General features: G+C 46.2%; 1 protein-coding gene across 1 annotated transcript in view; it reads left to right on the forward strand.

Moving 5' to 3' along the window:
• The first annotated feature begins 10,253 nt into the window (after window positions 1-10,253).
• MUC22 (mucin 22) overlaps window positions 10,254-16,291 on the forward strand; it is an 86,902-nt gene continuing 80,864 nt past the window's right edge. Inside the window, exon 1 of the mRNA XM_015419427.1 lies at window positions 10,254-10,554. Coding sequence (XP_015274913.1) covers window positions 10,254-10,554 — 301 coding nt within the window. The remainder of the gene's footprint in view (window positions 10,555-16,291) is intronic.

Consider the following 16,291-nt stretch of genomic DNA (forward strand, 5'->3'; position numbering starts at 1 on the left):
ACTTTTGCACTTTCACCTGTACGTGAGACAAAGCCATAGGCTTGCAGAAGAGCACTCTCTGTCTCATACAGAGCTTTATCAAATTATATACAAGGAAAAAATTCAGATGGCCTTTCCTAATGTGGAAGCAATCTTGCAGCTATTTCTTAGCTTTATGGTCACTAACTGCTCAGGAGAGAGGAGTTTTTCAAGACTCAAAAGAATTAAAAAGGAATTAAAGGCCACGATGTCTCAAGAGAGGTTGTTCGCACTGGCATTTGGTACATTGAAAGTGACAAACCTAGACAAACAAATTTTGATGAAGTTTTGGATAATTTTGCTATGAGGAAGGCTAGAAAAAAACATTTTTAGTCTTACTGTGTTTGATGTTTGTAGTTTACCCCTAAATATGTATTTTAAAACTGACAGTTTAATGACAACATAAAGTAGATTCTAAAAGTGCCACACGGTCAGGTAATCATGATCATATTATTTACACTTCCCAGTCAATATAATTTGTAAACTCAAGGGTTGTTTTTTTAAGAATAACATTACAACTTCATTTCCCTAAAAATTAATGCTTATTCCACAAAAGGTTTACAAAGTTCAGTTATTGCAAATGTTTTTCAATGCTAATTTTAACATTTATGCATTTTTTTCAATCACTATGGTATTTAACAATAACATATTATGTCCTTTAGAGGAGAAATTGTGAATTGCAGAATTTTAAATACCCATCATCATCCTTGGCTTTACTCAATTTTGTTTATAACACGCTTCCATTTTCTTTCTTTCTTTTTCAAAATAATTTTATTGCTTTTATGTACTACATTCTAAGGGAAAGGGGCAAAGGAAACTCTAAAACTAATACAGAAGCTAAATTAAGACAAGGATCATATTTCAGAAATTACATTCTTATATATCGGACCTACAATAATAACAATGGTACTATGTCAAGGTATTGATTTCTAGATAAAGGTGGCTTGAGTCTTCAATACAAATCTATAGGTGCTTTATAGTCAATTATGTTCTATTGAACATCCAGTGTATTTTCCACACTTTTTCTTCTTGTATTTCAGTTTAACTTTAAGTGGTTTGGGACTCCTTTTTCTGAATCTGAGACCTCAGAGGTACTGCCAGAGCTACTTGACGTATCTTCAGATTCACAGTCACTTTTATCATCTTCTTAATTGTTGTCCTCAGTCTTTCTTTCATCTTTGTTCAGGTTTTGTTGCTGTTTCAAAAAAAAAAGGCTTTCTGAACAATCTTGGTCTTCTTATCTTTATGGTTGAACACAAGTCCTTCTGGAAATGTCCATCTGTATGAAATTGAGTTATTATGAAGTTATTATTAGTTATTATTAGTTCTGAGGGTGGGGGATTGGGAGGGGCCTCATAAGTGGAGTAGCCTAAGGCCTCTCTTCAATAAATCTGGCCCTGGTTCTGTTCCTCTCTTAATTTATGTCCTGACTGAAATTTACCAATAAGACTCCTCTACTCCCCTTTTGTTTCCCTGCAGCAGAGCCTACCACAACAACATCAGCAACTACCACAACAGGCACCACAAGTAAGATTGATTTCATATAAATACACCACTAGCTTTCTAACAGAATAATCATCTATGTGCTAATGACTGAGTGACTGGTATATGTGGTGTTAAAATATTTCGATGGTCATTGTATGGAAGGTGATGTATGGTGGAGACAAAAGCTTCTTAAAAGTCAGAAGCCACATCTAGAACTTGTCTGTTGCTAAATTATCTGTTTAGCAATGTATTTTAATGAGAAGAGACTCTGCACGGGAGATGAAACATCTTTAATTCTGCCATGAATTGCTTTCACCTTCTGAATGGACATCCGAGTTATAACCATGACATTAAAAATTAATGCTTTTCACCACATGAGGAACAGTTATACAAACAAGTAAACATGGGGAAATTATGAACATTTCTTACCTCAAGAGAACCAGAGCCACCCCATATTTAAATGTAAGATTGACACTTAGTGACTAGGGTTTTCACATACAGTATCTGGGTGACCATCTCACCCATAACTTGACTACAAAAGTAGCTAGAACCAAAAGCTGTTAGTAAAGAAAATGGGGGGGGGGGGAGAATCGATGGAAACTCCCCTCACAAATGGAAACTGAAGGAAACGATCAAATTATAAGTGGTGTGAAGAGAGTGGTCTGACAGATATTTTTCTCTCTAGTTCTCAAGACACCAGAATTACCTCCCCACAATGAAATATAGCTTTAGTGGGAGATTCAACACACACAAATTGCATAACTGATGTGTGGAATTTGCTGCATAAGATGTGGGAATTACTTCAGGTTTAGATGTATTTAAGCAGAAACACATGAAACGCTATTAAAAGGATGGGACTTCCCCCCCCCCCAACCTGTCAGTAACCTTAGTAAAGGTGCTGGTCTCTCTATTACTGATCACAGCTGCAGGGTGTCTGTGGACAGGGAAAGGATTATGGTTAGGGTTCTAAACTGGTGTGTTCTAAAGAGGCCCTAGAAGCCCAGGAGGATATCACTTGTCTCGGTCTTGACCTCAAGAACTTATTCTCTCTTTCTCTCACACAGCCGCTTCACACGATATATCAATGGCCTCCTGGGCTCTTGCCCTGATCATTTTGGGTTGCTTGTTTGCAGGAATAAAAAGGAATGCTGATCTTTGGATCACTTTTTGCAGTAAGTATGTCATTAGTTTTGTTTTTGTTTTTTGTTGCACTATGATGTTTGTAGGTGGGGGGACAAAAAAGGAGAAGGGTAACGGAAATTGGATCTATTCTACTATATTGAGAAAAGGGACTGAGGTCCCAAGCAAAGGAATGGGGGTGGAAAAATCAGTCCATTTTACTGAGGCCTAGAAGTAGAGCAACCCTGACCTGGATGGGCCAGGCTGGCCTACTCTAATCAGATCTCAGAAGCTAAGCAGAGTCAGCCCTGGTTAGTATTCAGATGGGAGACCACCAAATAAATCCAGGATTGCTACACATAGGCAGGCAATAGCAAATCACTTCTAAACTTCTCTTGCCTTGAAAATCCTATGGCAGGGGTCCCCACAGGGTTGCCAGGTCCAGGCTGGAAAATACCTGGAGCCTTTGGGGGTGGATCCAGGAGAGGGCGGGGCTTGGTGAGGGCAGTGGCCTCAGAATGGCCCAATGCCATAGAGTCTACCCTTCAAAGCAGCCATTTTCTCCAGGGGACCTGATCTCTGTCAGCTGGAGGTCAGTTGTAAAAGAGGGAGATCTCTAGGCGCCACCTGGAGAGTGGCAACCCTAGGTCCCCAGCCTCTTTGAGCCTGTGGGCACCTTTGGAATTCTGACACAAGGCAGTGGGCACAATTACAAAATGGCTGTGGCCGGAAGCACACACACAGGGGAAGCCCAAGTGCAGGCGAGAAGAGGGGTAATTAAAGAAATACAACGGGAAAGAAGAATGAGAGAATAAAGCAGCTGCCACCACTGAAACAACATTATTTTAATCTGAACAGCCAATGAGATCTCCAGTGGCCAGCCAATAGGGTTGCCAGTTCCAGGTTGGGCAATACCTGGAGATTTTGTGGGTGAAGCCTGAGGGAGGGGGCGGGGTTTGGGGCATAATGCCATGGAGTCCATCTTCCAAAGCATCGTCCAAAGAGGGAGTGGCTACAAGAACTGATCTTTGTTGCCTGGAGATCAGTTGTAATAGCAGGAGATCTCCAGCCACCACCTGGATGCTGGCAACCCTAACAACCAGAAGCCCTTTCAGACAAGAGCCCCAAGTTACCCCACCCACTTGGTGGGCACCAGGAAAGGTGTTAGTGGGCACCAGTGTTCCCTCTAAGCTGAGTTAGTGTGAGCTAGCTCACAGTTTTTCAGCCTCTGGCTCACAGATTTATGTCTCAGCTCAGGAAGGAGGGCTCCAGAGCAAACTCATTTAAGCAGTAGCCAAATCACTTGCTCACAACTTCAATGCCAGTAGCTCACAAAGTAGAATTTCTGCGCACAGGACTACACAGCTTAGAGGGAACATTGGTGGGCACCATATTGCCCATGGGTACCACTTTGGGAACCTGTGCCCTACAGCATCATAATCATACGTTGGCTGCACCTTGATTGTACTTTCCATACACAGAGGTAGGGATGCCAACAGCCTAGAGAAACGAATGCCATGTCTCTTCTAATAGGATGTTTAATGGGATGTTATTTATTCAGTGATGTTATTTATCCCCGTGCCATGACATGCATATATTAGGCATCTTGTAAAGGGACAGGACATTTCCTCTCCCCTAGGTCTGTTGGCAATCCCAACTAGAGGTCCATGGGACCCAACAGACCAGTAAGCAAATGCCATGTCCCTTTACTAGAGGCTTAATGTCCAGAAATGAGCAGCTGAAACTTTTCATGGCATGGAGGTAAATAGCATCCAGTTCCCTACCAAGCTTTCCAGTAAGCCTGTCAACCAACCAGTATTTTACTGTTATGATCTATTCTGATAGACAACCTGTGCTGGAAACTGAAAAACTCCAGATGCTGCCCAGGTTGTTTATCATAGACCAGGTCCCGCCTTGCTCATATACTAACCAATCAGATTGTTTTCCGTTTCCTTCCTTCCCCTCCTGAGCTCTGCTCTGGCCCTGCCTATCCAAGCCAACTCACTGGTCCCATCTAGGAGGCTCCCCCCCACCCCAGCCCAAAGTTAGCGACCCTGCTTGTTGATGGTAAATGGGCTCAGTAGGTTACCTTGAAAAGGATAAGCAGTCCTGCAAAGGGACAATAGTTCCAACCAAGATTGTAAACTGAGGGCCAGGGTCAAATAGGATTAGCACGGGTCTTCCAATTATCCAAGTGGAGCCATTCCTCATAACTGCCGGAATGTAGTGAGTCTGTGGATTTAATTTAACAGATCTTTCTTGCTTATTCCAGGTCTGCTATTGTCTGAGGAAAACAGACCCTCAACAGGCTCCCGCAGTGGGAAGTTTTATGCCACATTCTACTCAAACCGGTAGATTCTGAGAAGCCAAGTCCTGGGAAGGGTGTGACTGGCTTGAAAAACCTTAGCTGGACACTCCTCGTTTGCTGCTTCCTGAAAATTTCACGCACCCAGAACGCGTCACTTCTTATGTATACTGTTTAGATTAGAAATGGTTTCGGAACACAGACTACCCGTTTGCACCTTAGCACAGAGCGTTTGTCAATTTAATTCAGAACACAACAGTGTCTCTGAGCTGATGCAAACCTTTGCTGTAAGGTCTAGCCTAGGACACTGCCTTCCCTCCCAGGGCTCTTTCTCCAGATGCAAGGAATCAGCCTGCATGTGTCTGCAAGTGGGTGTGCCAAGCAACAGGCCTCAGGGGCTTTATCCGTGACTCTCACAGCCCTTGTGGACTGAGCTCTGAGCTTCAAGAGCACCATGCAGTGCCCATCTGATTAAACTCTTAGTCAGCTGACTTCAAGGACCAATCCAAGTCCAGCAGAGCATCTGAAGCCTCAGCTATAGCCCCGGGTTGCTGTAACTGCCCTGTCTGTGTGGAGAGGATTGTGGCTGGCTAAGCGTCTACTCCATTCCCCTGCACTGCTGCCCTTTGGAATCCAGCTTCTTGCATGCCTTGAACTAAACGTTGTATCTCTAGCCCTTCTGATAATTGATTTCTACTTCTGGTACTTGATTCTTGCCTATCCTGGACTGTCCTAGTTACCTGTAGTCTCAGTGGATCAGATAAGGCCCCAATGAACAAACAACCAATTCTCTGCTGACTCTGGATCCCTAAGTTCCTGGGGACCTTACTAGCCCCCCCTTTCTTTTATCTATGCCCCTCCTGGGCTGGCCTGAAGAAGCTGTCCGTCCTAGTTACCTCCCAATTGTGCCCCATCCTTTTCCTGATATGTGGGTGATATTGGTAAGCCAGCTTCACTGTTGCTTATCAACTACAGTACATTTTCCACATTCCCCAGATCCCAGCCAAAATGACTATAACAAAATTTTATTCCCACATAAGAGTTCAGGTCCCTGAAAGTTTATGCTAGTGTTGGAAAAGGCAATGTCTGATGTACAAAGAAGGCTATGCAGGGGCCAGCAAGAAGACAATTAGGTAGGATAGTGAGGTCGGCACCTTCTCTCCTTTCAAGTATCATTCCTTCTCTATCTTCAGATTGCTAATGTCAGGGCAATTCCCCCTTTTTCTCGGAAGTGGCAATTTTTTCTCGGTAGTCAGTCTTACCCTCTCTCTCAGCTAGAGACATTGTTAGGAACCTGTCTCTGTCTCTCCTCTTTCCTGTCAACTATGTTAATTCCTAAATAAATCTTTATTTACTCTTTAATCAGGTTGTGCACCATTGCTGTGATAATTACTCTGCCAACAGTTAAGAGTACATTTTTTTTTGCTAGGTATTAAGATGTAACAAGGTTGTTGTTGTTGTTGTTTTGGGCTGCAGTGGACTAACATGGCCACCCCCTTTAACAAAATGGCTGACTAGACTGTAGTTCTGAATGAAGGCCAGATACCACAAAGGTAGCATCTCTCAGCTTTGGCAGGCCAAAGTGCAGGATTATTGTGATTGGGCTGAATTCTGCCAGCTTTTTCCTGCTTGATCTTGCCTGAGTCTCCTTCTGACTGCTCTGTGGCCTTTGTCTATGGAAGTGTTCTGATCCTGGGCATAGCCATTTTGGTGGTCCAGAAGGGCTTCTCATCCCACTTTCACAAGTGAAAAAACTAGAACTTTCAACTCCTCTAATCCTGATGCTTCCTGAGCCAAGGATTCATTCTCCCAAGTCTCTTTCTTCAAGGAGTGACAATTGGTTAGGAACTTTTTGGTCACAGCACAAGTTTAGAGAGTGCTATTTTCACTGTGTTGAATAGGGATGATGGTTTATATAATATGTGTAAGTTTTACTTTGAGGGGTTTGTAACCTCACTGTAACTGGTACCTGTAGCTATATGAATTGTCTTGAATGTCCACCCATGCTTTATTTCCAGGACTTCATTTTAGTATTTATTTCCCCCCCTCCCATTCTCAGTTCAGGTCTAAATGTGAGGTGTATTCAAATGGCTATTTTAGAGTCCTCATTAGTACTTTTGTTCACCAGGATTGTATCTGGTCTAGTATAATCTATTATTTATCTATTAAAATAGTTTTATCCCAGTTCTTTGTTGCATTTATGGTACCACCAGTATACATTTTGCTCTATAGAGCAACATTAACAGGAGACACACCTTGGTGTTTACAACCTCACAAGCTAAGTTTAGGTTGGACCAAGGGAGGGGACAAAGGCAATGGAGGGAAGCTCAAGGGGAAGGGAGATACGTAGTCAAATACAAGGATACATGGCTGGGTTTTTATTTTTTCACAATTTAAATGCTGCCTTTCTATCATACAAGTGGCACACAAGTAGGGATGAAAGGCCTCTTGCTATAGTAGGAGACCTTCCGGTATCCACCCATGTTGCCTGATGGCACTTCAGCCACTGGCAGAAAGAAATGGGAGGGGGAGCACCCACACACTTCCATCACTTCTGGTAAAAACTGGAAGTGACCTGGGGACGCTGTAGCATTTTGTGAAAACTCTGTGATACGTGCTTTTGTGAATCCTAGAGCGTCTAAAGACATCACTTCCAGTTTTTAACCAGAAGTGAAGTCAGTGTGTCAGCACAATGTTGTAATCCCAAGATCCACCTCCAAATTCCTCCTGTGGGTTTTGGGCTGTGGGTCTGGCAACCCTGCTCCCAACTAGGGTTGCCAGCTGGTGGCTCTCACCTGTCAGGACACTAGTGCAAGGACATGGGGTGGGACATGTCCCACAATTGGCACTGAGGCTAGGACTCCTATCAGTTCTGGGACTGCTGTCAAAACTTTGACTCAGCTTGCAGAAATGCGGATGTTAGGTAACTGTGCAGGTCACGGTACTCCAGATCCTTTGGAAGATTCTACTGAGAGCAAGACCAAGCACACACACAACCGATCGGGTGAATGAATCATATTGGTTTATTTATTTATGATTTCTATTTATATCCCAGCTTGCTGGACACGCTGGCTGAAGTCGGCTAACAGGGTTAAAATAACGTCAACAACACAGAGATAAAACAGTTAAAAATACAAGACAAAACAGCAACAGTTACAGATAAAAACCAACAGATGATGACGATAATCCAAATCACACCCAATGATAGGAGTAGCATCCAGCAAGGTCTCAGGCCAGAAGATGTCCCAGGGCACATTCCCAGTGGCGGCTCCTAATTGAAAGCCTGGTGGAACAGCTCCAACTGTAAAAGGTCCCGCAGGGTCCTGATGTCCTCTGGGAGCTCATTCCACCAGTATGGGACAGCCACTGAGAAAGCCCTGGCTCTGGTGATATTCAGCCTGGCTTCTTTTGGTCCAGGGAAGGTCAAGCGGTGTTGCAACCCTGACCTCAGTGCTCTCTGGGACACATGTGGGGAAAGGCAGTCCCTCAAGTAGGCAGGCCCCTGACCATATAGGGCTTTAAAGGTTAAAGCCAGCACCTTGAACCGAATCCAGTACGCTATAGGCAGCCAGTGCAGTGTCCTCAGCACAGGCTGGACATAGTCCTGTGTAGAGAGACCCATCAGCAGCCTGGCTGTGGCATTCTGCACTAGCTGCAGCCTCCGGATCTGGGACAAGGTCAGCCCCATGTAGAGAGTGTTGCAGCAGTCTAATCTCAAGGTGACCATTGCATGGATCACTGTTGCTAGGTCATTGCATTTGAGGAAGGGAACCAACTGCCTAATCAGCCGTAGCTGGTAAAAGGCCGCCTTGGCAGTGGCTGCTACCTGGGCCTTCATTGTTAAGGAGGCATCCAGGAAAACTCCCAGACTCCTAACCCTTGGTGCTGGCACCAATGGCACCCCACCGAAGGTAAGTAGTGGGATCCCTACCCCAACCCGCTCCGACTCAGGCACAGGACCTCCGTCTTCATTGGATTCAATTTCAATCCGCTCTGTCTAAGCCAGCCCACCACATCCTAAGCGCCTGCTTCAGGCCATCTGGGCTGGAGTTGGACTGGCCGCTCAACAACAGATATAGCTGGGTGTCATCAGCGTACTGATGACACCCCAGCCCGTGCCTCTGGGTGAGGGGGCGCATGTAGATGTTAAACAACATTGGGGATAGCACCGCCCCTTGAGGCACCCCGCACAGCAGCAGGTGCCTCTGGGACATCTGCTCCCTTACCGCCACCCTCTGTCACCGACCCTGTAGAAAGGAGACAAGCCACTGCAAGGCCAGCCCTTGAATTCCAGTGTCGGCGAGGCGGTGGATCAGTAACTGGTGGTCAATGGTGTCAAGCGCCGCTGACAGATCCAGCAGCATCAGTACTGGCGTACCGCCTTGATCCAGATGCCTTCGGAGGTCATCTGTGAGGGCGACCAGTGCCATCTCCTTCCCATGACCTGGCCGGAAGCCAGATTGGAACAGGTCCAGCATGGAAGTGTCATCAATAAAGCTCTGCAACTGAATCGCTGCAGCTCTCTCCAGTACTTTGCCCAAATAGGGCAAATTGGAGACTGGCCGGATCCAGTGATGGTTTTTTCAGGAAAGGGCAGACCATCGCTTCCTTAAGTGCCCCTGGGCACAGCCCCTCATAGAAGGACTTGTTGATAAGGTCCCTGAGGGCACTCGTAGCCCCTCATGAGTAGCTTTTATAAGCCATGAAGGGCACGGATCAAGGCTGCACGTGGTTGGGCGTACCATTGAGAGCAATCAGTCGACTTCCTTAAGACTGAGTGGACTAAAATAATCCAGAATGGAACTGGAAGACGTGCATGGAGCCTCGAGTTCGCTCACTGTCTCAACTGTGGCCGGGAGGTCATGGCGGAACAACAGGACTTTATCTGCAAAATAGGTTGCAAAAGCCTCACAGCCAATGTCCAATTCCCTATCATTTGGCCTGTCCTGTGGCAGCTCTGTTAATGACTGAATAGTTCAATAATTGTGCCGGGCATGAACTAGCAAATGCAACCGTGGCCAAGTCTCTTTGCGTCTTTGACTGCCAACTCATAGGATCTCATAAACGGTGGCGCAGGCGGCTAAACACCTGCTAACAATAACATCTGAACAGTCGCTATGGCTGTTTGAGAATCCACCGTGGCCAGGGTGAGCGCCTGGCCCCGAGGCCCAGCTCCTGCCTACCCAACGGCCCGAAAGCGATTAAAAAAAAAATCATGCGAGTAGGCAAATGGGTACCCACCCTTAGAAGGGTGGGGGGCACCTGCCTCTGTAAAAAGGACATTCGTGGTGGTCGCAGCAGCGTGTGGCGTGCGGTGAAAACATAAATGGCGGCGGCGGCGGAGCCTGGATGGCAATGGCGAGGAGAAACATCGGTTGAGCGATCCCTGGCGGCGGAAGACTGCGGTGGAGACTGGCGTCGGCGTCCGATGACATGTACTGTGAGCGCGGCGGAGCCATTCAGGACAGAGCCGAGGCTGGAACAGACGCGAAGGCAGGCGCCGGGAAGACGGTCCCACCAAGGAAAAAGCAGCCAACCAGTGGACATAAGATGCCAGTTAACCGCCGAAGAAAGGAGAGCACCCAACAGCCAGAAAGAGAACACAGCGGACCTATCACAGGGTGCTGGTAGGGAACCCCCCACCCCTTCAGTATGTGGCCTTAGATAGGGTTAACAGTTCATAAGAACGCCTCTGTGAACCGCCCAGAGACCCCTAGGGGTTAGGGCGGTATAATAAGTTGAAATATAAATAAATAAACGTCCTATATGATGCTCTTGCTGCTTCATCGCAGGTGCGCTGCCACCATCTCTCTAGTTGTCTGAGCCCTCATTTCATTTGCCGCAGCTCCTCAGTAAACCAGGGAGCCCGCTTAGAATGAGGGAGCAGAGGGCGTCGGGGGGGCGATCTCATCGATGGCTGTCAAGAGCCGGCTGTGCCAGTCCTTGACAAGCTCATCTAGCGAATAGTTTATCAAATACAGCAGCACGCTATTCTAGCAATAGCAGGAGAAGAATTCAGACAAAACTGTAAACAATTATAGTTTATCACTTGATGATAACAACCTTATTAACCACATAAGATAAAGAGCAGTAACACCGAAAATCTTAATTTTAAAATACACAACAAATAACAAGTATAAGGCTAGTAAACCCTAGAATGAAATACTGGAATGAAAAAATGATAATGAAAGGAAAAACACAAAAATTCTTAGATCCATTAATTGTATGTATTACTCAAATTGGCAGTCTCCTAACTAGTGGGGGAAATTAGCTTTAATGGAGACAGAGCAAGAGGTGGGAAACTGTGAGCTCCACCTATGTATACGGGGATCTTTCCCTTAGAGAACTCTCGAAACAAACCAGTCCAATGTTAAACTGGAAAGGGTTTTATTGAGAAAGGAATCAAATGGCAAAACACACATCCAAGCACATGGAAAAACACACAAGCTATCTAAGAGGAAATCTGGGGAGGATGGGAGAAAGCAATTTCGGGGAGGTGATAGTTACCAATCCCAAAGAGCGAGGTTTGCAAAGGCAGCAGCGAAATGACAAACATCTCACAGAGGAGAGGAGAAGGCCCACGCACAAGTGGGGATGTATGTATGGGTCCCACATACACACTGCTATGGCGCAGCATGCTGCCATTATAGGGGAAAATACTCCCTGGGGCAGTCTTCACATGGTTGTCCCCAAAACAATAACTTTTTCAGAATTGAACAATGATTTAGGAGATGCTTGATGGGTTTATCTGAGGTGGACTATAGGTGCTAATGGCTCTTGATGATCTTCTAAGTACCGGACAGGAGAAGCTACCAGGTTTTGCATTAAGTGTTGCTTAATTAGGGTAAATGGGTGCAGGGAAGTGAGGCTGGGTGTGGATGAGGTTAATCCAAGGTGAGGAGATATCTTTCCTGGGATACCCTTTCTCCTGATTATGCATCTCTTTAGGGTGGGGAGACCATCAGCTAGCCAGCCACTCTGATTCATTTTCCAAAATTCTTTCTCAGGCTCTTACCTGGCTGGCATCCATTTTGTTTCATTTTAGGCCAGGCAGTGCCCTGCACATATGATTTGGGGTGGCATTAAAGAAGGGTTTTTATGTCTCTCTCTAGGCACTAAACTGCCCCTCTGCGGGAAGAAGGGTCTGACTGCTAACATATGGGAACTCAATGGGGTATCATGTCATAGAGTCTACTTTCCAAAGATGCCTTTTCCTCCAGAGGAATTGATCTCTGTCATCTAGAGATCAGTTGTAATTCAGTGGTTAAGTGTGCGGACTCTAATCTGGGAGAACCGGGTTTGATTCCCCACTCCTCCACTTGCACCTGCTGATGTGACCTTGGGCCAGTCACAAGCTCTGGCACAGCTGTCCTTGAAAAAGAGCAGTTTGTGTCAGAGTTCTCTCAGCCCCACCCACCTCACAGGGTGTCTGTTGTGGGGAGGGGAAGGGAAAGAAGTTTGTAAGCCACTCTGAGACTCCAAGTGAAGGGCGGGGTATAAATCCAATCTCCTCTTCTTCCTCTTCCTCTTCTTCCTCTTCCTCTTCCTCTTCTTCTTCTTCTTCCTCTTCTTCTTCTTCCTCCTCTTCTTCTTCTTCTTCCTCTTCTTCTTCTTCCTCTTCTTCTTCTTCCTCTTCCTCTTCTTCTTCCTCTTCTTCCTCTTCTTCTTCTTCTATTATCAGTTGTAATTCTTTTCCACATACAAACAGCCCATTCTTCCCGTCCTTCAAGGCTGCTTGGTCAGAGCGATTCCCTTATATTTAAGGTCTATTGATAAGATACCTACAGTCATTAGGAAGCAATACCATTCTTTATTCATAGGATCTGGTCTCCCACAGGCACGCCAAACTCATAAGATGGGAGCATTTACTATAAATTCACCACAATCCCATAGCAGCTGCAGTATCATGTGTGAAAATGCAGGGAGTATCCTGCTTAGTGTCTTTGTGTTCATGCACCTGCATTTTTGAGCATGTGGCACAAAGACAAAACCCTTCACTCATCTAGAGATTCTGGGAAGGAAACTCTTCCTAGCAATTCACAAGATATTAACAAGATATCCCCCATGGTGGATTGCATGGGTGGGTGTCATTCCTGTATTGCATTCCAAATCTGTTGAGAGTCTACTTTAATCACCCAGAGCTATTGCAATTCAAGGATTAGCTATGTCAACCTTGTTTATTCATTCATAACTATGATTCACCTGCAAAACCTCTTGGAGGCATTGGATCTGCGTTGTCTTCTGTCTTCTGTCCAACCGCATATCTTTCAGCAAAGTCTCCAAATGTTTTGCAGGTTCACTGACTCGGAGAGAAAGTAATTTTTTTCCTGCCTTTCCATGCACATATCTCTGTGTGATCTATTGTGTGGTGACAACAGCCTTCTGTGCTCAACAAGGATATATTTTATTTACCAAAAAATTGATCTGGATGTATGGCAAAAATTATACTGGTGCAATCAAACAACAAACATCACTTATTGCTGCTTATTATTTGGGTTTCATCCTCCCTTCAATGGCTACTGCAGTGTGGAAACAGGGTGTATGTCTCTGTGCCGCAAAACTGCTATAATGCTGCCATACAGCCGTAGTGAGGAAAAATGCAGGAAGGCACAACATGTTCCTTGTACCCAACTGGAACGTATTGCTCCTGCAGACTGTATAGAGGACAGTAGTTAATAGAATTAATATAATTAGTACCAGGGGTCATTTCGTCGAAAAAGAGGTGCAAGGAGCTCATTAGCATAACTTATTAGCATAACTTATTTGCATATGTCACACCCCCTGGCATCACCGGAAGTGTGTCAGAAGGCAACACCCACCACTCAGGCTCCACTGGACTGTTTTGGATTGCTAGCTATTGGGAGGGGGGAACGTGCAGATCTGTCCCTCACAGAGGAGGGAGAGCTCGCCCCTGAATAAAACTTGGTCTTAAAGGTGCCACTGGACTGTTTTGGACCGGGGGGCCAGAGGCTCTGCAGCTTACTTGGCTGCTTTTTGCTCTGACTGAGGGCTGCTGGGAGCAGGGGGTGGGGCTTGTTGCATGTGCCCGCCCCCTGGGCTCTTTACTGCCGGAGCTCCGCTCCTGTTCGCTCCTGCAGGAAATGACCCCTGATTAGTACTGCAAAAACAAAGTAGATTGCCTACAGTCCTTTCAAAGGAAAATCAAATTTTGCTCAGCAAAATGTTCAAAGTTAAGTCAAGTTCTTACCAAATATGAACTTTATGTTAAAATTCAGGATGTTTTGATTAGTCCCCTTTTGCATAACAGGCTTTGCTCTTCAGAAGAGAGGCTCGTCTCCTTCCTTTTATCAGACCAGTGCCCCCATATCACCTTCTCAATAGCGAGGTATTTCTCGATTGTTATGAGGATTAGGGAACATAATGTTAACACTCTGGAGGGATGATTGTCTTTCGCCTATTAAAATTGTGGTCCTGGTTATGCTTTCAACCTATGCCAATAAAGGTACTGAACCGAACCTGTGAACTGTAGTAAAAAGGCTACATGCCATGATCAGAAACATGTTCACAGTTACAGAGCAAAGGAACAGATTAAATGCAGAATAAATTTGCAGTGTCATAGATAACTCTCTTGCAGTCAAACCGAAGATGTACTAGGGCTGAGGTGTCAAGATTCCACTGTATAGATGGTATATGACACCAAAAAAGATTGCAAATATAAATAGCAATATGTCAAACAAATGTTGGAAGTGTAAAAAAATAGAGGGCTCTTTTTATCATATGTGGTGGACATGCGATAAAGCAAAAAAATTTTGGGCTGAGGTTCATGCGGAGATGGAGAAAATTGTGAAATGTAAATTTAAGAAAGAACCCAAAATATTACTTTTGGGACTTAAAATGGAAGAAGTCAATATGGCGAAAAGGACTTTGATGTGGTACATGATCACAACTGCTAGAATGACATATGCTCGATGCTGGAAGCAAGACAGAACTCCCGAAATTGGGGAGTGGATAAAGAAATTACTTTTTATGGTGGAAATGGAAAAAATGACAAGAAAGCTGAAGAATCTGGAAGCAGAAGAATTTTTCGCAGACTGGAAAGACTTTAAAGAATATTTAGAGAAATATTGGGATGTAGAGAACAACTTAATTTGCTTTGATAACTATTGAAAAAAGAATATTAGAAGAAGGATAAATATATAAGAATAATAGTTGAAAGATATTGAAAAGTATGCAGACGGAGAGTGATTTCAGCTAAGCATACCTTTATTTAGTTCAGGACAAAGACGAAGGGACCAGCTCGCAGGCTGGTTATATAGGTTCAGAAAACCCGCCACCAAGTACACCTAAACACACCCCCTACTCCCGATAGGCTATTTACAGTAACCGGGCGACCATTGGTCTCCCGGCTGAGAAGCTGGCCCTCTGATTGGGGCCGGCTAGGATCCTACGGACCCATTGTCTTTGGACATGAAGCTATTGAAGAGTTGTGCCTGGCCAGCCCGGGCAAGTCCGGGCATGTCAGGCTGAATACATTACACCCCTCCCCCCTTGGTTCAGAAGGCACCCACAGACGAAGTCCTTCAAGTAGGCGGGTGGCTTCTTGGGGCGCGTCGAGCGTCGGGGCTCCGGGGTAGCGATGGGTTCGGTCTCGGGGGCCCTGGGAGCCGAGGGGCCTGGGACCGACGAGGGCGCCGAGGAGGCAGGACAGTCTGGCACCACGGTGGGAGGTGCCTCGGGTTCCTCACGGAGAGGCGGCTGTGGATCCGGTGCCGGGAGTGGGGCCGATGTGGCAGGCTCTGGGTCCTCGTCCGGATCCTCAGGGTCCAGCTGTAGCGTGCGACGGCGCAGCTGATCTATGTGCCGGTGGAGGATCTGGCCGTCCTCGCTGGAGACCTCGTATGAACGGGGGCCCTTGACCCGTATGACTCGGGCTGGGATCCATTGAGGCCCCCGGCCGTAGTTTCGGGCGTACACCGGGTCCTCTGGAAAGAACCCTCTGGCCGGCTCGTACGTCTCGGTGCCCGGGGCCTCCGGGGTTGCCCGATCTGGGTGTAACCGATCCAGTCGGGAGGCCAGGCGGCGGCCCAGCAGTAGTTCGGCCGGGGAGCGGCCGGTCGTGGTGTGTGGCGTGGTACGCTGTCCGAAGAGAAAGGCTGCTAGTTTATAGTCCCAATCGGTGGAGTCCAGTCGGCGAAGTGCGTCCTTTGTGGTGCGCACCATGCGCTCCGCCTGGCCATTCGTGGCAGGGTGGAACGGGGCGGATCGGACGTGGCGGATCCCGTAGTACCTGGTGAACGCCTGGAACTCGGCAGAGGTGAACGCGGTCCCATTGTCCGTGACCAGCGTGTCGGGGATCCCTTGGCCGCTGAAGATCCTCCACATGGCCCGGATGGCGGCCTGCGA

Source organism: Gekko japonicus, unplaced genomic scaffold (genome assembly GCF_001447785.1).
Source record: "Gekko japonicus isolate JY-2015 unplaced genomic scaffold, Gekko_japonicus_V1.1 scaffold554, whole genome shotgun sequence".
NCBI classification, from domain to species: Eukaryota; Metazoa; Chordata; class Lepidosauria; order Squamata; family Gekkonidae; genus Gekko; species Gekko japonicus.